This window comes from Capra hircus, chromosome 22, assembly GCF_001704415.2.
Source record: "Capra hircus breed San Clemente chromosome 22, ASM170441v1, whole genome shotgun sequence".
Taxonomy (NCBI): Eukaryota; Metazoa; Chordata; class Mammalia; order Artiodactyla; family Bovidae; genus Capra; species Capra hircus.
In genome coordinates, this window is record NC_030829.1 from 16,946,656 (window position 1) to 16,970,092 (window position 23,437).

General features: G+C 39.8%; 1 protein-coding gene across 10 annotated transcripts in view; it reads right to left on the bottom strand.

Annotated features, from left to right (window-relative positions):
* The window catches only part of SETD5 (SET domain containing 5), an 80,059-nt gene continuing 60,566 nt past the window's right edge, over positions 3,945–23,437 (bottom strand). For 6 of the 10 annotated variants that reach the window (XM_018066693.1, XM_018066692.1, XM_018066691.1 and 3 more), the window contains 7 exons: positions 16,880–17,124; positions 13,911–13,967; positions 11,543–12,013; positions 8,486–8,784; positions 7,480–7,613; positions 6,914–7,002; positions 3,945–6,563 (listed from right to left, as the gene is read on the bottom strand). In XM_018066693.1, coding sequence (XP_017922182.1) covers positions 5,955–6,563; positions 6,914–7,002; positions 7,480–7,613; positions 8,486–8,784; positions 11,543–12,013; positions 13,911–13,967; positions 16,880–17,124 — 1,904 coding nt within the window. In that variant the 3' untranslated portion in view covers positions 3,945–5,954. The remainder of the gene's footprint in view (positions 6,564–6,913; positions 7,003–7,479; positions 7,614–8,485; positions 8,785–11,542; positions 12,014–13,910; positions 13,968–16,879; positions 17,125–23,437) is intronic. The other 4 variants (XM_018066698.1, XM_018066699.1, XM_018066695.1 and 1 more) reach the window with 2 other exon arrangements.

Genomic DNA, 23,437 nt, shown 5'->3' on the forward strand with positions numbered 1-23,437 from the left:
TTGGTCTGATGTGATCCCCCTTGTTTACTCTGGCTTTCATTGCTTTTGCTTGTGGTGTCAAACCCAAAAAACCATCACCAAGCCCAATGGCAAGGAGGAGACTGCCCTGCTTCCTTCTAAAAGTTTTATAGTTTCAGTTCTTACATTTGAGTCTCTAATACGTCGAGAGTTAATTTTTGAACTTGGTCCAAGATAGCTATCCCATTTTATTCTTTTACACGTGGCTGTCCCGTTTTCTCACTTACTGAAGAGACTCTTTTCCCTGTCTATTCTGGGCTCTTCTGTCATAAATTAATCAATCGCACGTGCAAGGATTTATTTTGGGGTTCTCTGTCCTGTTCCGTTTATCTGCATGTCTGCTTTTATGCCAGTACCATATTGCTGTAATCACCATACCTTTGTAGTACAGTTTGAAATTAGGAAGCATGAAACCTGCCTCCAGCTTTGTTCTTTTTCGAAATTGCTTTGGCTATTCAGGGTATTCTGTGGCTTCATACATATTTTAGAATTGTCTATTTCTGTGAAAAATGCCACTGGAATTATGGTAAGGATTACACTGAATCTGAAGATTGTCTGCTTACTTACTGTTGAGTTTTAAGAGCTTTTTTATGTTGGGTAACAGTCCTTTAATTAGAGGTGTCTTCTCCAAGTATTTTCTCCCAGTATGTGGCTTTTCTTGACAGTCTTTTGCAGAACAGATGTTAATTTTAATCAAGTTCAGCTTATCAGTTACTTCTTTCAAGGATGGTGGTATAACAGTTTCGCTTTTTATGTTTAGATCTGTGATCCATTTTGAGTTAATTTTTGTGGTGTGTAAGGTTTGAGTCTAGATTCACCTTTTTTGAATATGGATGTCCAGTTATTCAAGCCCCATTAGTTGAAGACTATCTTTTCTCTATTGTATTGCCCTTGCTGGTCAAGTAATATTGACTGTATCTGTGCAGATGGTGACTGCAGCCATTAAATTAAAATACGCTTACTCCTTGGAAGAAAAGTTATGACCAACCTAGATAGCATATTGAAGAGCAGAGACATTACTTTGCCAACAAATGTCCATCTAGTCAAGGCTATGGTTTTTCCAGTAGTCAGGTATGGATGTGAGAGTTGGACTGTGAAGAAGGCTGAGCGCTGCCGAATTGATGCTTTTGAACTGTGGTGTTGGAGAAGACTCTTGCGAGTCCCTTGGACTGCAAGGAGATCCAACCAGTCCATTCTGAAGGAGATCAGCCCTGGGATTTCTTTGGAAGGAATGATGCTAAAGCTGAAACTCCAGTACTTTGGCCACCTCATGCGAAGAGTTGACTCATTGGAAAAGACTCTGATGCTGAGAGGGATTGGGGGCAGGAGAAGGGGACAACAGAGGATGAGATGGCTGGATGGCATCACCGACTTGATGGACTTGAGTCTGAGTGAACTCCGGGAGTTGCTGATGGACAGGGAGGCCTGGCGTGCTGTGATTCATGGGGTCGCAAAGAGTCGGACATGACTGAGCGACTGAACCTAACTGTGTGGGTTTGGTTTTGGGTGCTATATTCTGTTCCACTGACCTATTTGTCTATTCTTATTTCAATGCCAGGCTGTCTTGATTAGCTTTATATTAAAGCCTGGCTGACTTTATTCATCCCTTTTCGCACTGTGTTCACTATTCTGGGCCTTTCTTCTTCTGCTTATGAACTTCAGAATCATTCTGTTGATACCCTGAAAATAATCAGCTGGGAATCTGATTAGGATTACAAATCTAAAGATCAAGTTGAGATCATTCATCCTGACAGTCTTCCCATTCATGGCCATGGAACATTTTTTAGTTCTTTCACCAAGAGTTTTGTAGTTTTACTCAAATAGATTTTTAGGCCTTTTATTAGATGTCTACTTATTTCATTTTTTTGGGTTCAAATGTAAATGTTGTGTTTTAACTTTCAAATTCCACTTGTTTGATGTTGATATATAGGGTAACAGTTGACATTAGTTCTTAACCTCATTCCCTGCAACCTTGCTATAAATGCTTATTAGTTGCATGGAGTTTGTTTTTGTGAGCAGTCATTTCTTTTTAAGATATTTATGTCCTCTGTGAACAGTTATTTCTTCCTTACTCATCTGTATACTGTTATTTCCTTTTCCTGTCATATTGTATTAGTATGCACTTACTGTCTGTGCGGATATTATTCTGCTCCTTTCTTGTAAATGTTTGGAATTTGACTTTGGTACTATTACCCACTTTTAATGGGTCAATAAAGGGAGGAATGATTCTCCCCCACCCCCAGTTTCAAGGTTCTACAGCACATATTTTGTGCATGCAAAATACTAAAATATGGACTTTGCAAACAACAGCTGATGAAATCCAGCTGACCGATTTATGACCAACTGTTTCTCTCAGGAGGTAAAAACAAAATAAAGTTATGTAACACCTTTATGGACAATCCTAGTTTTACTTGTTCAAAATACTTCATTTAATGTGATCCTTCACCCCTGCAAAATTCCATTTAGAATTTTCTTGGGCCCAGACTGCTCCAGCACCTTCAGACTTAACCACACACCTTCTGTACACACTGCACACCCAGGCTAGCTTGACTGTTGTTCTCACACTGCCTTGCTGAACTTCCAGGTGAGTGTTCATCTGAAGTTCCGAGACCTAGCAGACATGCCACTGCTTCCTCTGGGAGAGGACACAGGAACACGAACGTCTCACGCTTTGTTTTGCGGCTGATGGGGATATGGAGGCTTCCTATAACATAAAGTTGTCCAAGGCTCTGTTCTGCTACCGTGACTGCCCTGTGTGCTTTTATGGAGTACTTGAGAAATATACAGAACTATTATCTTCCCAGAGTTAAGTTTTGAGTGTAGGAGCAGGCACAGCATCTCCTTCAGTAGCTATGCTTATCTCTAAGCTCTTTCCTTTACTGATCTTCAGCATAGGAACTTTTCTGTCTCAGCCTCATAGCAGGTTACGAAGGCTGTTCCAGCTCTGGTTGATGCCCTGATGGTCAGTGTGGTTTTGAAGTAAATACATAGTCCATTTGGAGAACAGTGCACTTTTTTCTTCAGGGTGAGCTGTGCCAAACAGAGAACCTATACCATAAAAATGATTCCTCAGAGCTAAAAAGGCCGGACTGTTATTTTTAAGGCAAGAAAGAAAATGACACAACTTTTCAGTTACTTAAGTGATTTTTAGTTAGTTTCAAAGCATCTTTATTTGTCTCCTGGGTAAACTGCAAAATTTCCAAGACTGTCAGCTTGAGCCTGTCATTTGGATGAGAGAAATCTTAGACATATTGTATCCTCTGAAATTTATAAAAAAAAATTATAGAATGAGAATAATATACCTACCTTATACATTTTAAGGATCAATGAGCTAGCAAATGACTTAAGTGGAAGAGTCTGGTGAACTATGAAGTTGTATACAATGCGCACTTGCTTATTTCCTTACCACAGTTCCGCTTCTAACATCTGTGTCACACTGAAAGCAAAGCACCTCGGAATGGAGCCGGTGGCTGTCTGACCTCATACTCCCAGCACCTCATATACAGTTTAGCACCCAGCAGCTCTCTAGTAAAGGACCACTGCCTGATGGTTTTGGGCCAGGCTGGGTCTTTGTTGCAGCACATGGGCTCTTCACTGCGGCATGCTGGCTTCTCTAGTTGTAGTGTGTGGCTAGTTGACCACAGCATGCTGGATCTTAGTTCCCCAACCAGGTACTGAACTTGGGTCCTCTGCATTGGAAGGTAGATTCTTACCCACTGGACCAACAGAGAAGTCCCACTTATTGCCTGATCTTAGTCATAAAATGGTGAAGGAAGATCAAACTTTATTCCTGGCCCCATTATGGGCAACACAACTCCACCAAGAGCACACTCTCCTGAATGTGGGTCCATCTTGCTCCCTTTAAGGACAGCTTCAGGAAAACTAAGCAAGGCAGTGTTACAGAATTGGACAAAGAAGTTCTCAACTTATGATTATTATGGTTAAGAATTTTATTATCAAAATTATTACATCTCTTGTGAAAGTTCAAATGTTACAGCAAGGTGTAAACACTCCACTTGAGAAAGAAGTGATACTTCTTCCCTTCCAAGAGTCCCCCCCACCCCCCGCCCCACCCCCCCCCCAGAGGTCTGGTCTTGACAGCACCCTGCCCACACAGAGTGGCTGGGGTCTCTGCACGTGCCAGGCAGGGTGAGGGCCGCCTGCCCGCTGGCCTCTCCCCTTGGTTAATAGCCAAGGGGAGAATGCAAACCCCAGCCCAAATGGAGAGACATTTACATACGTTTTATATAATATACAAAGAAACCAGCATCCCAGGCAACATGATTTCCACTCCAACGCTCTCCCAGACTGATGGGTTTGTGGGGGAAACAACATAAAGAAAAGTATTCTGCTGACGTTTCAGCATTAAAAAAAAAAAATCTCCCCTCATTTGAGCAAACACCTGATTTGAATTTTGAAAAAGTGAAATTTTGTAACAGTCACACACAAAGAGAGAAGACTGTGCATATGATAGTTGTAGGAGAGGGTAGAAAGAAAAGGGGATGCAAGAGGCTGAGGGAAAAAAGGAAAAACGAATTGGAGGGAAGGAGGGAGACTCACAGTATTATCTTGTCCAAAAGAAAGAAGTAAGGTCCACTGCAGCACCAGGGATTACACCTGTCAGATATTTGCTACCCCTACCATGGTTATAACTGAATACAAAAATTAGATAAATAAAAACACGCCGGATATTACAGTAAACAAGTGAAAGAAATAAGCTGGCAACCGTATGGAATTTAAAAAGATTGTGTACCCCACCTGGCTGGCCCAGGGCTCCTCCAGGGGTGTACAACAGGCACAATGCACTGATGGGGAGAAGCCAGTCTGCTCTCATCTCTCATCCAGAACAGGTGTCATTAGGTGTGTTGGTGGCTTTAAAACACTCTCACCTGGGCCACTCTCAAATAAGCATCTCCCAAAGAAACGTGGGACATGCCCACACACAATCACAGTCCTGTCGGTGCCATTCCACAATCAAAGCTTTCCACTCTTACCCTGCAGTCACGAGTGCATGCTCTCCAATCATGGAGGTGGTCCTACTCTGGGGATTGGCAACTCCTGATTAACTGGGAGTAGAAAAAATAAAATTCAAAGAACTCCCAAACTACTTGGAACTCTTCCTAATTAAATGCATTGTCAATGGCTGGTAAGTAGCAATGTAATTGGCCCATCTCTCTTTTCTTTCCCTACTTACTTCATGGGTTACTGAGCTGTGAAAATAGCTTGGGGAAGGGGAGTGGGTTGGTACCAGCTGGGGGCTCAGACAATCTACTACAATAATCTGCTTCTGAATAATCAAGAACTGACCACAAGTATTTCTTCAGAGATCCAGGAACCCCCTCAGAGCACACACCAAACTTCACTATCCCTGCCTCTTGGTGTTTTTAAGACAAAGGTAAGGAATATTCTCAGTGAACACACCTTGGCCAGATACCTGCTTTTGGAATGGTTGTTTTATATACCCACCTTTTTTCATAAGTGCATAAAACTCTAACACTACTCAGATGGCTTGGGGCTTTGAGATTGGCTCTTTTCACCTTTTTTTTCCTTTGAAAACTTTTTTCTTTTTTGGATTTAAAAAGATGTCCTCACTGCACAAGTGACTACAGGCTACAGGCAAGGATGGGAGATGGAGGCTTCAACACAACTCATTGCACTTAGAATCGTTACTAACCGAAACACCATTTGCTTGTCAACAATGTACCCTTAACAGCAGGGAGCAACTTCTTTATAGTCTCTGCTTCAGACAAGATTTACATCTTTCTCCAGGGCCAGAGCCAGTCGTGACCACAAGTCTTGTTTCTTGTCGACCAGACCCAATCCTCTGGCACCTTGTACCCCCTTCCCCAGCAATATGCTCGGCCTAGGTTCCAGAGGCAGCTGGAAGGAAGCAGCTATGGGCTCATTCAAGTTCTGTTTGCCCAAATCCAGAAGCCCTAGGAAAGTCCTGTCTGAGTCTTGACCCCCGACCCCTGCAGTGGCTGGAGTCGGTACTGGTGCACACCCCCACTCCCTCGATGTGGGTAGTGCTGTGAATTGGAAACCGCAGATACCCTGGAGGCCTGGTAGGCAGCTGACTGCCCAGCACTGGGCAGACTGATAGTCCGGAAGTCTGATGACAATGACGACCTAGAGTTCTGAGGAAAGGAGGTGGAACTCAGAGTTCCTGTGCTGGACTGGGAAACCGAGTCTGAGGTCGGCGAGTCTGAGGGGCCCTGTGGGGTAGGGCTAGCAGCACTAGAAGGGCAGCTCCTCCTTGGAAGACTGCTGCCAGTGCTGTTTCCAGAATGTGGCTGGCTGCTATAATACCCTGGTGTCCCCGTAAATGGGGCCAACGAGTCTGTGGACACAGGGTGGGCGGGGCTGGAATAGGACGTGGAAGAGAGGGAGGATTCTGAAGAACCATGAGAAGGGGGGTTCCCAGGTCTCAGTGCAGTAGTTCGATAACTGTATCCCGGAGACTGGGTGGGATGTCCTCTAAAGGGGGAGGAACTCTGTTGAAGGAGGCTTTGTGATTCTGTCCGTGGACTATCACACTGCAGGAGCTAGAAAGAGTTGGGAGGAAAAGCATAAGGAGGTGAAAACGTCCCTACTTAAGCCTTTTAGGCTCGTGGAAATTTAAAAGACCCTACTTTTTCTTTTTCTTCTTCTTCTTCATCTTCTTCAACATTTGTTCTTTTTAGGATACCAAAGACAGTAAAATGGCTGTCTTTGGTCATTTCAATTTTCTGGCATGATTTATTACCTGAAGGTGAGCTGATGATGACTTACTTCCAAGGCTGCTGAAACTATATGCAAAGACGGTATCTCAACTGCAAAGGACGGCCAGGATCACAAAACATTTGGAACCCAGAACACATTCCTACGCCCAGAGATGAGCACTTTCTTGCCTCACCTGGTAGCTGTATCTGGAAGGGCTGTAAACGGCTGCTCCTTTAGAGAGTGCTGAGCTCAGTGTCTCTGGGCCTTCACCATCGGCAGGGTCTGGAAGGTAATGCAAAATCAACTCATTTTCTAAGAATGAGTGAGAGAGAGCAATTGTTCATTCAAGTCACCAATGCCAGCACCAACCCATGCTGCTCTCTGATAAATCAGTTGAGTGCAGCATGCCACAAGGGCAAAATGAGTGGTTAATTATGGGCTGTTTTAAATGCCTGATCTGATTTCTGTCTCCTTCTTTCTCTTCATCCTTCATCAAGGTGATTCCCAGGGCTTTGGAGAGATGAGTTACAGAAAGGTATCCTTTGGGAAAAAAGAGCAGACAGAGAGCAAGCAACGCTAGACCTTAAGAATGCTATTGCCCAAGAAAATGAAAGCAAGACTGCACTGGAACTTTGCATGTAAGAGAGCCCAACCTCATGAAGAAATGGACTCACCTCAGCCCAGCATTTGGTGTGAACTGTGTGGAGCCTGGCTCATGTGGCCCTGAACCTGGCTGGCAGAAAAAGGCCATCGGCTCACCTGAGTCTTTCTCTGTGATGTTACTCTCCCATGTGGGAGAAGGCTCTCCTTTTTGGGCCACCCTCACACTGCTTCGGAGGACCTTGGGGATGCTCCCTCCTTCTCGGAGTCGTTCTACCGATGTGGGAACCATCCTGTAAAGGCAACAGGGTGTACGCTTATGCCACAGGACTTGAGAGTTAAGAGTACAGAACAAACAAGGCTCTGACAAACAGCTATACCATGTTTCTTAAAATATCCTCTTTTAAAACATTTTCTTCATGACCAATTTAAAACAAGGTATTTTCTCTGCCTCAAACTATGTCAGGCACCTAAGAATAAACACTTTAAGAAAACACAATCAAGGAGAAGTGGTATTTAAAGGTGTCTACTGCCTTCAATCTCCATCTTGAAATGCTATTTTTCTCTTCTGTGAAGTCATGTGACTGGTAGGTAGTAGTAATGTCTCACAGATTAATGAACATTACTCATTTGAGCCATGTCTCTTCTTTCCCAGACCTCATTTCTTCAGTTCAATATCCCTAAAATGCCTCCTTCTTTATATTTCACTCATTTGATACTCAGTACCTGACAACATTATCTATTTATTTGTCATCTATCTTAAACTAGACAAATCCTTTCAGAGTGTGTCTGAAATATATATATGCTAGCAATGTGGAACTGAGACACCGGACGTTAATTTCAGTGGAACTGAGCTCATCTCCTGACTTACCTTGCACATGAAATGAGAAAATAGAAGAGGCAGTGTTAGTGCCCAGTGAATGAAATAGCTCCTCTGTGTTCACAACTATATGCCGTCCAACATACTGTTCTGCAGGCTCGGTGGCAATTGTTTGCTTCTGTAAAGTTCGGGGATTGTGACTGATACTATTAAATCAGCCGAATATGATACACAGTACTGCTGGCTGGCTTTCTCAAGTAAGTGTTTCCATATATCTTAGGTAAAGAGTCTAGACATTTATTTCCCTCCTGAATTTAATCATAAGAGCGTCAAACTTAAACTTACCACCTACTGCTGATACTCTCTTGAGGTCTGCAGTGAGATGAAGTGCCTCTGGAATCTGATGGGCTTACCCCCTCCAGATGAGACATAGAGGAATGAGACGGGGAGAATTTTTTGTGAGGGGAAGATGGGGTTCGGGCCGAGGATCCCTGCACACCATGGGCACCAGTGTCAGAAAGCGAGTTACTGTTGCCTTGCCCAGCTCCTGAAGACTTGCTTTTGCTCTGTGTGGAGTCACCTCCCCCACCAGCAGAATTTTCCTTGGCTTCTTGTTTCCGTTTGCGGTACTCCAGCAGGGATACCTAGGAAAGAAAAAAGAAACAGGACTCCAGCTAGACATCATTTGTGGATCACTAGCAACGGGGAAAGAACATGGAACCCTAGGAAACCACTAGTAGGCCAGGCAAACAAAGCAGGCACCAACAGGTGACTTTTTCCAGGTGTGAGAGAGACCTGAGCACAGCTACATATTTAAATCAGTGAGAAGCTGGTTAGAAAAAGAGAATATACCAGGATATGACATTTTTGAAATATGGCATTTACAAGTAGACCACAACCTTTATTCTGCCTTCAGAAAAACCAGTGAGATCACAGTTCCATGTAACAGAAGTGTGCTATCACAGTTATTTGCAACAAAGGTAGCACCGAGAAAGGTGGGGGACTTCCCTGCTGGTCCAGTGGTTAAGATGCTGTGATTCCAAGGCAGGGGCACAGGTTCGACCCCTGGTTGGGGAACTAAGATACCAAATGCTGCGTGGCATAGCCAAAAACAAACAAAAATACATGAAAAGGGAACGTAAAGAGCTGGGAGTTTGTGCAGTTTGAGAAAGTCTCTTCCTCAATCCCCAGAAATCCCTATAGTTGTGCCACCGAAACTTCTCTCCAACTTGCCATTCCTCTGCCTTATACTTTCCTGACTGCCACACTGAAAGCCCCCTTCCTTGCCCCACCTAGTACATCCACCTTTGGCTGTTACAGCACACTGTGCTTACACTGGCTTTCGACCTAACAGTGTCTTGTATACTTATAAACTGTTATGTTCTACAAGGGCAGAGAACAAATTTGTTTGGCTTTTTGTCTTTAATGTCCAGCACAGAACTTGCCTGATAGCAGGTGCTCAACAATATTTCTGAAGTAACAGATCATGGTTTCAATCATTTTTGCACACAACAAATGAAACCAGAAATCCAAAGACTTGTTACCATTTTTGTTCCTGCTAGTCAATACTGTTCATGCAAGAGTGATCTTTTTTTAAAAAACGTTTGATTTTATATTGGAGTATAGCTGATTAACAATGCTGTGACAGTTTCAGGTGCACAGCAGAGCCACTCAGCCATACATATACATGCATCCATTCTCCCCCGAACTCCCCTCCCATCCAGGCTGCCACATAACACTGATCAGTGTTCCCTGTGCTATACAGTCAGACCTTGCTGGTTATCCATGTTAAATACAGCAGTGCAGACATGTCGATCCCAACCTCTCTAACTGTCCCCCTTCCCCTGCAGCAACCAGAAGTTTGTTCTCTAAATCTGTGAGTCTCATGCAACAGTATTCTAAACCTAATGCTAATTTTTTTTTTTTTTTTGGTGGGGGGTGGGAGCAGGGTGGCCGTACCTCCTGGCATGCAGGATCTTAGTTTCCCGACTGGGGACCCAACCCAAGCCCCCTGCAGTAGAAGCTCAGTGTTTTAACCACTAGACTGCCAGGGCAGTGCCCCCAGTGCTATTTTATTACAAATTATCTGCCAGTGTTTCCTCCTTCTTTTAATCACTTAGGACTCTCAATTTTCTGTTCAAATATAAAATATAACAAAAACACAAAGTAAGACAATTTTGTGTATGCAATTTCCATACACAATCACAGAAAGGAGTTAGTGTAAGAATTCTGGTAATGTATTTCATTGCAATGCAAAGATAAAAAGCCACCAGCCTACATGTGAACAAGAGTACCATAGACACTTGGCAGTTACGTGAGACTGTCACACACAGAGGACATTTAAGGATCTCTAGATCTGCCCAGTAAATGAAGTTTACTGGACAGCTCAAAATACTCCTGTACATTTCCAAATAAACCTAGCTGAAAATCACTGACATAAAAAGCAAATTTTTGGCTTCTTAATTTCCAGAACAGGCATCACCTACAAGCCAAGCCCTAAGCCAGATCTCTGTGACCTGGCCCCGTCCATCTTTACTCTCCTCACTTCTCACCTGCTACCACAGCAACACCGAACTGCAATTGTATCACATTCCTGCTGCCCGCTCAATGGAGTGTCACAGTTACTTGTTATGCTCCGTTCTGCAGCATCTTCATCCCCTCAATATGTTGAGTGATTGACTACTTACTGTTTGAGATCAGCCAAACCAGTGACCTGTCACCTTTCACGCTACTCCTCGAAAACTTGGCTATGAACCTCTTGTTTGTCCTCAAGCACCCTCTACTATCCAACTTGGCCAGGTTTCCTCTATTAAGTTGTTCTTTTTTCTCATCATTAATTTAATTATCTGCTAAGCTCAGTCTCACCTGCTATAAGCTCCATCAGGGCGAAATCGAAGCAGCGATATGGCATGGTGGCAGTAAGAGCATACCGTCTGGAATCAGGCAGACCTGGGGAGTGTCCTAGCTCAATCATATACTATCTGTGTGACCATGGGCAAGTTATGCAACTGGTTTTAAATTCCATCATTTGCAAAATGGGAAATTATCCATCTTACATGACTATTGAGAGGCTAAATGCGTAAGAGCCTAATGGTGCCCAGAACATGAAAAGTAGCATAAAACATGTAAAGTAGCATTATTCATTTTCATTGCTTTATCCTTTGAATTGTCTAGCCAACTATATGGCACATACATGAGAAGCATTTAAATTTGCTTAATATTTACAACACTCATCAAATTGTATTAATATAGTCTTTCACTGAACATGCCAAGAGACTGTGTCTTACTTCATTTTCCTCACACTGAGAACAGTGCTGAGAACATAGTGATAACTCAGTGACTACTTACTGAATTATTCAGTTAATGTTCTTCAAAAGTGTCTATAAAATGTGAAACACTTACCTTTTTCCTCTGTGGTGGGTTCTGGGGGGCAGATGGGACTCCTTCACAAGTCCTTTCGCCACCAGGTGACATGGATCCACGAGAGAGGTCTTTCAGAAAACCATGTTCATATCTGCTGGGAAAGCCTTCTGCAGGGGAACAGTAGCCCCCATCCAAATGTAAAGGCTTTCTATCCCCTACCAGGGGAGACCCTCGATACAATCCATCTGCTCGAGGCATAGCGTTCAATGGGGAGTAGGCATACATCAAGTTAAACTCTGTCCGAAATGTCTGGTCCGAGTTTCTCACAAGAGTCTGATGTCCATCTCCACTCCTGCTTGTAAAACCAGTCTCAGAGGTGGGTCCGACAGAGGGATGAGGAGACAGGTCAGAATGACTCGAGTTGATCAGGGAAGGTCTGTCAGCACAGCTGTTAGTGTTGGAGTCAAGGTAGCCTACTTTTGTCAGGTCCAGGTCTTTTCGGTGACAAAGCTGAAAGAATAAAAATCAACGGAGACATGGGGTAGGGGAGAAAGGAAAAAGTCAAAGGGCAGAAAAGAAGGGAAGTGAGGGGGCACAGGTGAATAAGGAAAGGTAAGAGGGACGAAAGTAGAATAGAGAAAGCCATTAACATCTGTAAAGGTCCCATGTAGCACCAGTGTACACATGCCAGATTACCAAAGAATCCTGGCCTTTCCCAAATTGATTTAAAGTCTTTGGATGAGAATACTGGGAAAGTCAGAATCAGATAATTGGCCAAATGTGACTATTTTGCCTGCTTAGCCTTTCATCAGGTTTGCTGAGTCACCTTTCACTACATTCAGGGACTGGCAGTATAATCAGGGATTTACCTGAGCCCCATGGAGCCACAGAGATGAGAATGGTGTCTTAAGATAACTGGCTTCTGGTGTTATTCGTTTCTAAACTAATATTGATGGAAGGTGGGAGGAGGGGAAAAGGTGAAAAAAAGTAGAAAGTAGACGAAAAGTCAAGTCTTTAAGTTACTGGTTCAGGGAAGGAGAATGGTTATTAGTTGAAGACATCAACCAACCAGTTCTTCACTCACTTCCACTATTAAGTATGTGTGTTTCTCATAAACTTTCTGGTCACTCAATTCTTTCTGCATCCTCTAATGTATGTCAACATACCAAAAGACCACTAATGTTCATGACTGCAGAGTATCTGAAATGCTGAAATGTACCAAAAATAAACCCATCTACTTGGTCATCATTACCTCCTAACATCAAAGATTTTCTGCCACTATGTCCACTATAGCTAACTCTCTAGAAAGAATAGAATCAGAAACCCAGATAATACACCATTGTCAGCCTCCAAATTATTCTTAGAATCTTTAGCAACTGAGGAGAGAGAGCTCTGTGTTCCTTATAAAATAAGACTAAAAAAAAACTACTCAGAAAACCTCTAGTACACTAGAATATAATCTTTAGTTCCATACTGATCTATAAAATCCTACCAATTCAGAATTTAGTCACCTGTCACTGAGTTTAGCACTAACGTTTTACTGGAAGGGTGTGGGAATAAAAGTTCTGTATTTCTAAAAGTTTATGAGCGACTGTAACTTTCTTTTCAAGAGGAGTAAGGCTCCACATGGATTCATGGAGTTATCATTGCTACCTTTGTCGAAATCTTGTTACAAGTTAAGAAACTCTAGCACTAACATGTTAACTTAACATCTCCATAGCAGTAAGATTTGATATTCTAAGAGATACCATCTGTACAGCAACCATTTCCTCAACCACTGTAGAATGGACGCCTGAGTTACAGAAGCCATGGGCTAATTTAAGCTGAGAGTTATGACTCTGCCTTTCTAAAGAAGATGCTTAATATATCAACCAAAGCTCAAAACATCCAGTTAAACAGAGCTGTCAGATTAACTCTGGAATAAAGCATAAATCACTGCCTAACTTTTTCAATATAAGCTGCTCCTTCATCAAGCCCAAGATAATAAATATCAAAAGACAGCTCCTACCAACTGTTGATTTAACCTTCCTTACTTAACAAACACACTTTGTTAGACTTTAACAAGGTTCCCACATTTTCAGCTCCTTTAAACTTGACTTCTAGATTCTATTCTACTTTAGAAGAACTCTTCAGCCATACCCACCGCCCTCCCCTCAAAAACAACAAAAACGAACCCCACCACACACACACACACACCTACTTCATTTTCCTCCATCTACATTGAGAATTCTGAGTAACCACAGTCACACATGGGAAGATTCATTCACCTTACAGTGACCAATCGGCCACCCTCCAGCCCATCACCCCATTCACTCGGATCCCCCAAGCCCTCCCCACACACGCAGGAACACACTCGTGCCCACTCACTCACAGCCTCCAAGTGTGATTGAGATGGTGTGATAACTACCTCGGGTGACAGGGACTCGGGCCTATTCGCAGGGGAACTCTCAGGGGAGGATATGTTCTAGAGGAGGGAAAAGCATCTTGTTATTCATCTACTCAAAGAAGCAAAACAAAACAAACAAAAAATAAAGCAAAAGCAAGCATAGATGGTTAGCCACAAATTTGGGGGGGTGGGGTGGGGGTGGGGCAGGGAGAGGGATAAGAATGCACAAGGGAAATGTTTAAATGCAGAATCATCTCAATGGACAGAATGACTTGTTAAAATGCTTCCTGGTGTCTCTGAAAGCATTTAAGGATAAACTGGTTATGTTTCATGCTATAAGTAAACATCTCAAGCGGATAACAAGAGTTAAATTGGTGAGATTTTATACTGTTACATTATGTCTTTCTATGTTAGATGAGATTTTAGTAACCTGTAGTATTTGTTATTGATAGGCATCCTATCACTCATCCCTCATGCTTCAGGGCACCTTTCCTCTTTACCCCACTCCCTCGTCTGAACGTCACATTTTCTCATTCCCTTGTGTGACTCAGGCCTGCCATATTTACCCAGGGGAATTGCTTAGCATGCAGGGGGGTGCCAGGGCTAGGGAGATGGCCAATTCCTCTTGAATGACAGTTGCAGGAGTTATGACTGATGGATTCTCCAGCTCACAGGCTAGATGGTTCGTAACATAATCCACTGTACTTTGAGGAACAGAGAGAAAAGGATTAAAAAAAAAAAAAAAGGCAGATGTGTACCCTTCAAGCCTCTGGTCCTGAACAAGGGCTTATCCTTAGGGTTTTTGCCTGAAGCAGCACTCCTGAGTGAAATTGTAACTGGGCAGTGAGTTTAGATAGGAAGATATGGAGGGAAAAAGCAGGGAAAGCAGGGAATGATGGTGGTAGCTGTGACAAGGAAAGAGGAGGGTTTCTAATGTTGTAGCCTCTGGATAGCTGTGGCGTGGGTGGCTGAACAATTCTGTGGTAGAGGAAATGAGGCTGCGTCAGCAGGGCTACTGGCTGTTAATAATTTCATTTGGTGGGGTGCTGTATGTATGGGATGGATAGTGGGGTATGGCTCTCAAGGCAGGAAGGGAAAGGTTATTTCAGTGGAAAGAAGGGGTTCATTAAGCTTGCCCTCCCAATGCTGCTTTACTCTTTTTTTGATGCTTCCCTCTCATGATCTTGTTTTTTTATTACATGTTGTTTCAACTCATCTGCATAGCATTTCTCAGTTTTATTCTGGAAGGTTATTTTTCCTTTTAAAAATGTTATTTCCCCAACAAACTGGTCTTTACTTGTGCCATCTCTCTGCTATTTGTGTGTCACAGTCTTAGGTGAAAGTAAGGCTCCCTACTTCCCCATACTAGAATATAGGAAAGTGTATGACAATTAAAATGGTGATAAAGATGGCCAGGATGATGAAATCTGGTTTTTTTTTTTGAATTGATGAAACAGGCCAAATTTTCTTAGTTAAACCATGAGACTAAAATAGTGAAAACACGCACTCAACTTTTTGAAGGGATGAGTTATTTAATATACTATAATATTTTCTTTCTTTCCTGGTGTTCTAACATTATGCTGGGACTATGCATCACTTAAATGATCTTTGATTAAAAAAAAACAAAAAAATTTACATTTGCATAGCGTTTCACAGTTATCCAAAATGCTACAAGGAGTAGGGTATACACTGAGTGCAAAACCTGTCTGTTCTAGAAGGCAACGCCCCTTTCTAATTTTACTTTTAATTATAATAAAATAAACTATGAAATTCTATTCCTATAATCTACTGCCTGACAGGGAGAATGTCCTCTCATGAAATTTTACCATCAAACTTCAGCTGCTAAATAAAAAGTCAACTGCAATTAGATCTAAGTAAACTAAGGCCCATATCAGATGTTTTGCGATCTGGCTTAAAAGAATGTCACAGGGACTTTGGTAAAGGATAACTTCCCTAGAAATCAAATGTGACCAGGAAGGTTTTTTATCCCCCCTCTCAGAAAAATGTTTGCTCCAAAAGCAGTTTAGGCATAGAATATAGCTTCCTCTTATTTTCAAGGTTGCTAGTTACCTTTCTGAGTTAGCTATTTAAAGGTTCAGGTCTTTTAATTCCCGTCCTCTTTTAAAAACTGAATAGGTAGGATGACACTGATTAGAACATTCACCTTATCAAACAAGACATCTGGAGAAGTACAAGCTGTGTTTAGTCATCAAAACAAATTTTTCTGAGAAGGAACAGTGTCTGTTTAATTAGAAGTCAAAGCAACATGCAGTAGATTTTTTTTTTTAACGCACCCACGTGGATTCTATTCCATACACCTACTATCACTCAAACTTGAACACTAACGCAATTCAGAATTAACTTTTTGAAACAGGTGACCAGAGAGTGAGCAATAAATCTGGTTTTTATAAATGCATGTTGCTAGCTTCTTTCTACTTCACATTTCTAACACATTATTACAAGAAGGGAAAGTAACCTGGAAATGAAAATCCTAACTTGCCATAAACCAATGCTTTCCAAATCTGTTTACTGAGGCCACACAGAGAATGCAAAATAACAAAGACACTTCACTGACTTAAAGGCCAAGAAATGGAGGCACAACCAATCACTGTAATCTGCACTCGCAGGCTGGTGTCATTTTAATGGTTACTAGGAAACTAGAGGTCAATTTTAACCAAGGCATACAGTAAAGATAAAGATGAAGGTCTAGCAAGACTACCACCTAAAGGTATGGAGGTTGATGAACTGCATGCAAAAGATAGATGAGTATCACCTGTGGGAGTGCTCTTCCTATTTGGGGAAGTATAGAGACTGCCAAGATGAGAGGCTACCAGGTAATAGGTCACAATGACCCTGAGGTTTCCCATTCTCTTGCTAAGGTGGGCAAAGAACATGGTAAAGAAACATTTGGAATGGTATTATATTTGAAATGAGGAGGTGCAAATGATGATTTTCATATTCAGAACTCCCAACAACCAAACCCAAATCACCTCAAATTGCAGAGGAGTATTGCAGCGACTAGCAGTAGTAAGAGATGTGACTGGTGAGAACATGAGGCTGTATCCATTTCGACACTCCTCTTCCGGGTGAGATGGGCCAGGTGTGGTCAGCTGGGGGCTCTTTGAGCCTGGATTGGGAGGGGGTGGTGTGACTGGAGAAAGAGGCCGCAGTAACTTGGTGACATTCTGCTCCATCAGATAGCGAGACTTCCATTTCTTTAATGGGCTCAACAAGTCTGTGAAATACAAAGCTTGGATGAGACGTTTGAAATTACAGCCTAAAGGGATACTCGAAGTGAAGCCATTAATCTCTAGCCCACAATGGCTCCTAACTCCACCTTCGCCTCATTCCACTGTTATCTCCTGCAATCAAACCAAAAGCCCAAAGGTTCTTTAATTGCCACACTTAAAAGTGATTCTCAAAACTCTGTAACCTCCCAAAAACTCATCAGATGAATCTGACACTTTAAATAACTAATCCCTGGAGATAATTTAATCTCTTGTAGTGGAAAACATGAATTTATATTTTTCACATTCTAAAAAACCCCTCAAATCTATGTCTCTGTTAAAATCACTCTCTGTTGAATTGTTGGTTCACCAACTCAGTTTCAAGCTTTTATATATTTTTCTGTTCTTTAGCAGCTCTTTACATAATATTCTGCTTCAGCAAGAGGGAGTTACACATGATTACCTGATCCTTATTGAGTACTTAGTTTTAGAGTGCTTCAAAGTGCGAAATCATTTCTACATAAACCTCATTTTCAAAAACTAGGCTGGTACTCTTTTTCTGATTGGAATATCCTACTTTCTCTGGTGGACTTCTTAGTTCCACTTTGAAAGAAAGTTAACATGCTTTAAATTTTAGTGACTACTCAAGGCAATGCACGTATCTCACTTTCTCAAAGGAAAAATCTATTTTTATTCGTTTAATCTATTTATTTATTTAGTACCTCTTAAACGGAAACCACTGAACTAGGTATGTATGGGAAAATGGTTATCATATACTTTAAAAATATATTCTATTTTAAAAGGGTTTATGAAAGCATAAGAAAAAGAAAACATACATAAAAGATGTTTAATATAAATTTAAGAACCTCAACAGAGGTGGTCATACTACTATGCATAAGGAAAAAAAATTATGCTTTTAAGGGCTTATTACATACCAGGCATTATTCTATGTGCTTCATGTAAATTAGCAGGTTTAACCTGAATAACTCTATAAATCTAGTACTAGTATTATCATTCCTATTTTAAAGGAGTAGACAATCTGGTTCCCATCTACATTCTTAATCATTAGGTTAAATGATTAGGTTTCCTCCCAAGCCATTGAGGAAAAGTTTTGGGACAGCAGCACGGCTATGCTTCAAAACAATTCCCCTGGTAGCAATGGTTAGCATGAAAATGAACACTGGGAAACTATTTGGAGTTAATGGAGTAGTTACACAGAAAGACTTATGAAGCACTAAACTAGCACAGTAGGGGGAGAAACAGAGAAAAAATAAAAGCAAAAAATACTGGAGATACATATTTTTCCTTTCAGTTATCTAAAAAATTAAAAATTTTCCTAGATTAGAAGTATATTTGTAATTTCCTTCTGTTCCAGATACTATGTTTTTCTTTTCTCCTTTCGAAAAGTGCCTAGGTATAAACAAAACAAACATGTGATTCATAACTTACATTTAGGTTTATATATTTCAAGAGTCTTCAACAGCGAAATCTTTTAGAAGACCACTATACTGCTAGGTCCAACACTGTAACTACTAAAAGCAATTATGTAAGTTACAAAGCTCATTGTAGAAAAGTTATGAAGTTCAGAAGAACTCTCCCATCTCCAAATCAACTTACAGGTTACTCATTTAAAATCTATTTTTTGAGTATTTATTATAATATATTTAACGAAAGAGACCTAGCACTCGTCCTTATGAAGTTTACAGGCCAGTGGTAATGTGCCTACTTTTTTCTATGGACAACACTATATTTACAAAATTTTCTTTTAAAGTTTCATTTTTCTTCTTTTTGCCATACACAGTTATCAAATCTCTTGGTTAAATCTATCTTTTATTGTTTTGTACCTTTACTTATGTAATTCATAAGTAAAAGATATATAAACAAACACCCACATATTGAAACACATACTTAACTTGAAATCATATTCACAAATTAATGCACTGCTAATGTCCTAGGGTATTTTCATCCCAATCTCTTTCTTGACATGGCCTTACTGATTCTTTGTCTAAATCACACTGAATAAATAACCTGCTATCTTCACTCATAATAAAAATCTTTCCATTACAATGACAAAAATGTTAACAATTATATTTTAATTTTATTAAGTCTTTTTTGGCTATACAAAGTTTATATTTGTATTTATTTAGTCAAATGTATCAACTATTTCCTTTATTTTCTGCCTCAGACATGTCTTTGGTTACCCCACCCCAAGACTATAAAAATGACCTATATTCCCATTATCTCCATATTTAATTTTCAAATTTAACTCAGAATGTTCTAACCTTTTCACAGGGCAAATGGCTAGCATATTCTTTCAAATTATTTTGTAATTATAGAATAATATTTCTATACTGATTTGAAATATGACATTTATCCTACTAGACACTGAGTTTAGTTCTGAATGTTTTTCTGTACACTTTTAGTAAAATTGTTTGGACAATTCCAGTTATTCTATTCTAGCTCTCCAAATTATTTTGCCTATTCTAGCATACTTTCCATGTCAATGAACTGTAGAAATCATTTGTCAACTATGCTGATACTTCCCCTTCCCAAGACTGACTGGGGCTGTATTAAATTCATGAGTAATCTGTGGAGAATTCTCACTGAGCACTGTGGCATGATCTTTTATCTACTTATGCCTTCATTCACATTCCTCTTCATCATCATCATTAATATGTGGGCAGCCTATGGGGTTGAACCCATGCCCTCGACGGTGAGAGCGTGGAGTCCTAACCACTGGATCGCCGGAGAATCCCTTGTATTATACTTCTTCACTACAGGTTTGCTGCATTTCTAAATTAGGTTTATTCTCCAGTGTTCTGTATTTTCCGTCAATACTGTGAATTAGATGTATTTCTCCCTATATATTAGTTAAATGTGATTGCTAACATGTAAGAAAATCATTCAGTATGTTACATATTTTTGTATCTAGCTACCCTATTGACCTCTACCAGTTTTTCAGTTAATTCTTTTGGCTTTTCTAAGGAGGTAAGCATATTATTTGCATACAATGATAACCTATACATCCTCTTTACCAAAACTTTACATCATTGTTTTTTAGTTTTTTTTTTTTTGGATAATCAGTTTGGACAACAATTCTAAATGTTGTTAAATAAGAATGGTAATACCGGGATAATCTTATAACCCATTTAAAAGGTTTAATATATTTTTCAACATGAAGTATATCTGGCAACTGTTTTCAGATAGATGTAAAATAAGAAAATCATTCAGTATGTTATTTATCATTAAAATCACATTTACTATGCTATTACTCCCCCCTCCTCCATTTGGTTGGCTAATAAATTATTATATGAATAAAATTTCAAGTATTGAACCTCCTTTACATTCCATGGAAAATTTTTATTTGGTCACAATAATAGTATTCTTACAGATTCAAGATTCAGATGACTGAAATCTAATTCAAAAGTAGTACTGTACTGTTTTTAGGAGGTTAATTTGATAAAATAAATCAACAGTAAAAATTTTAATGCTACTGTATAGTATTTCATCAAAAGTATAGGCAATAGAAGGTAAACCACAAATTCTACCATTTCTTTATTCACTGAAACCCAGGTCACCTTTATTCTGTATTACTGGCAATTATTAATCATTTCATGACTAAGACTGTGCGAGAGTCCACAGTTTACTTCTACTTTTAGTCCACATCTACTTCTGTACAATAAGTACTAGAAAAATTACAACTAGGTTTTTAAAAATGTATATGATAAATCTTCTCAAATTTCTAGTAGAGATATTATTTCCCTGTCATTTTTGCAAATCCTTTCTCCCAGTATTTTTGTCCTCTATCAGTTCAGAGCGCTAAAGATATAGAAACTTTAATTAAAAAAAGAAAACAAAGCCTAACAGTGAGTGTACACAGAATTTACTCTGGCAAAGATCTAATTCTTTCCCATCTCCCACGTAAGTAAAAATTAGAATTTACAAAATCTTTCACTTACATAAAGCCTGTTTCTGGCTATTCTGTTCCATATATATATCCATTATTGAATCTGTACTAATTTAATTACCAATTTACAGCATCACATTAGAAGCTAGTTTTATACTACTAGGTACTTCTTCGTCATTACTTTTTCAATTTTTCTTAGTTACTTTCATGTTTATTTTTTATGATAAACTTCCAAGACCATTTAATCAGACCCCCAAACAAACTAGCTTGATGGAAACTGTATGAAGAAAAAAACCCCACTCATTATATTTCCTCTTTCCATTAAGGATTATGGAAGAAAGTCAAAGTGAAGTCGCTCAGTTGTGTCTGAGTCTTTGCGACCCCATGGACTGTAGCCTATCAGGCTCCTCCGTCTATGGGATTTTCCAGGCAAGAGTGCTGGAGTGGGGTGCCATTTCCTTTTCCAAGGGATCTTCCCAACCCAGGAATCGAACCTGGTTCTCCTGCATTGCAGGCAGACGCTTTAGCATCTGAGCCACCAGGGAAGCGCTGGAATGGAATATGGAAGTTCCCTTTATTTCCTCAAGACTTAAAAAATATTCCTCAGTGATGCTTTGTTCTACATGTCTCCATCATTATTCCTAGGCAGTTTCTTTATTTTGTTGAGCTCAGCAATGCAAATTTTTCTTCATTTATTTTCTTGGTACATAAATGCTATTAATTTTTACATATCTAGCAGTTTATTTTTTTCAAAATAATAAATATATTTAGACTCCTAGGTATATATCCACATCATTTACAAATAATGAACATTATACTTGCCCTTGTCTGCAGAGTTAATACTGTTTATTTCTACACAACTTTAGCTTTAAGGAACTTAATGTATTCTAGTATATGATTAATTTCTGTAAATTTTCCATAAATTTTCAACAAGAAATGTGTGTATAATAATGAGGGTATGATACTGCACTTTATGTACATTAATCTCATATTAGCTCTACAAGGCAGATATTACTACACCTGTTTCACAGATGAGCCTCAGAGATATTTTATAACTTGCCTGAGTTAGTGAAGGGTGTGTGTGTGTGTTAGTCACTCAGTCATGTCCAACTCTACAACCTCAAGGACTGCAGCCCACTAGGCTTCTCTGTCCATGGGATTATCCAAGCAAGAATACGGGAGTGGATCGCCGTTCCCTTTTCCAGAGGATCTTCCCGACCCGGAGATAGAACTCTGGTCTCCTGCACTGCAGGCAGTTCTTTACCATCTGAGCTACAGGGAAGTCAGCACTAGTAAAGGGTAGAGATGATCTTTAAATTCAGGTCTGTTGGATTCTTTCCACTATATCAATCTATCTCCCTTTCTTGATTAATATCTCCTTGGTCTTTCTGAGATGAGAAAAACAAAAAAAAACCCCAAACCAAAGAAACAAATAAAAATAACTCCTCAGGATTTACATTAGTAGCAACATACCAAGATGCTCATTTGAGTACTGCTTGGTTTCAATTAAATATTTTCCAGTTTATGTTGTTGCTTAAAGGCAAGGTGTATGATTTGAATCTTTCTCGATGCTAGAGACAAGAGAACTTTAATAAAGGTTGGTGACTACCAGTCTTAACTCCATTCTAACTAGGGCACATAATAATGAAGGCACTTTCCTTCCTTATGAATCTTTGCCAGTTAAGACATGAATTGCTAATACAGCCTCCCTTTCCCAATCTCAAATACTAACATACACAACACACAGACTACATATACATATGTATGTGTTCTACACGTAAGATTCCAATTGTTATAGTCTCACTGTATAGTAAAAGCTGCCAATAAATTGATAAAATTGACGAAAATCTGTTACCAGCATTTCTTTATATTAACCTGGTTCAAGTAAATCTTCCTAATCACTGGTGAAGAGAATAAAGTATTTTAAATATATGGTATCATTTATCTTCCAGATGTTCTACACTGAGATATTATTATATTGAGGTTATATATGTGATAACTTATAAGGTATAATCCAGTCTAGGGATAGAACAATAAACTAAATCAATAACTTGAAAAAAACCTATTTTTAGCAGCCTATTTTTTCCAAATATAATCTTACACAAAGTTTTAGTATAAATCAGATATTACTAGTACAAATCTCTTTATTTAATTCAAGTTCATATTTACTTAGGCAATGAACAAGAGGTTTCTATGAAAATTTGAAATATTACTATGTTAGATACAGACTTGCATGACTTTTAGCACTGTATTTATTTTGGTATTTTGTTTTGATTGCATAATATTCACAAAATTGATTTAGAGATAAAGAAACAGAAATCACACAGAACTTTTCAATTAAAATAATATTGGCCAAGAGAAACTTGGTAATAAGAATATCCCCAAATAAGTTGGTATCAAGTTCATGCACCTGT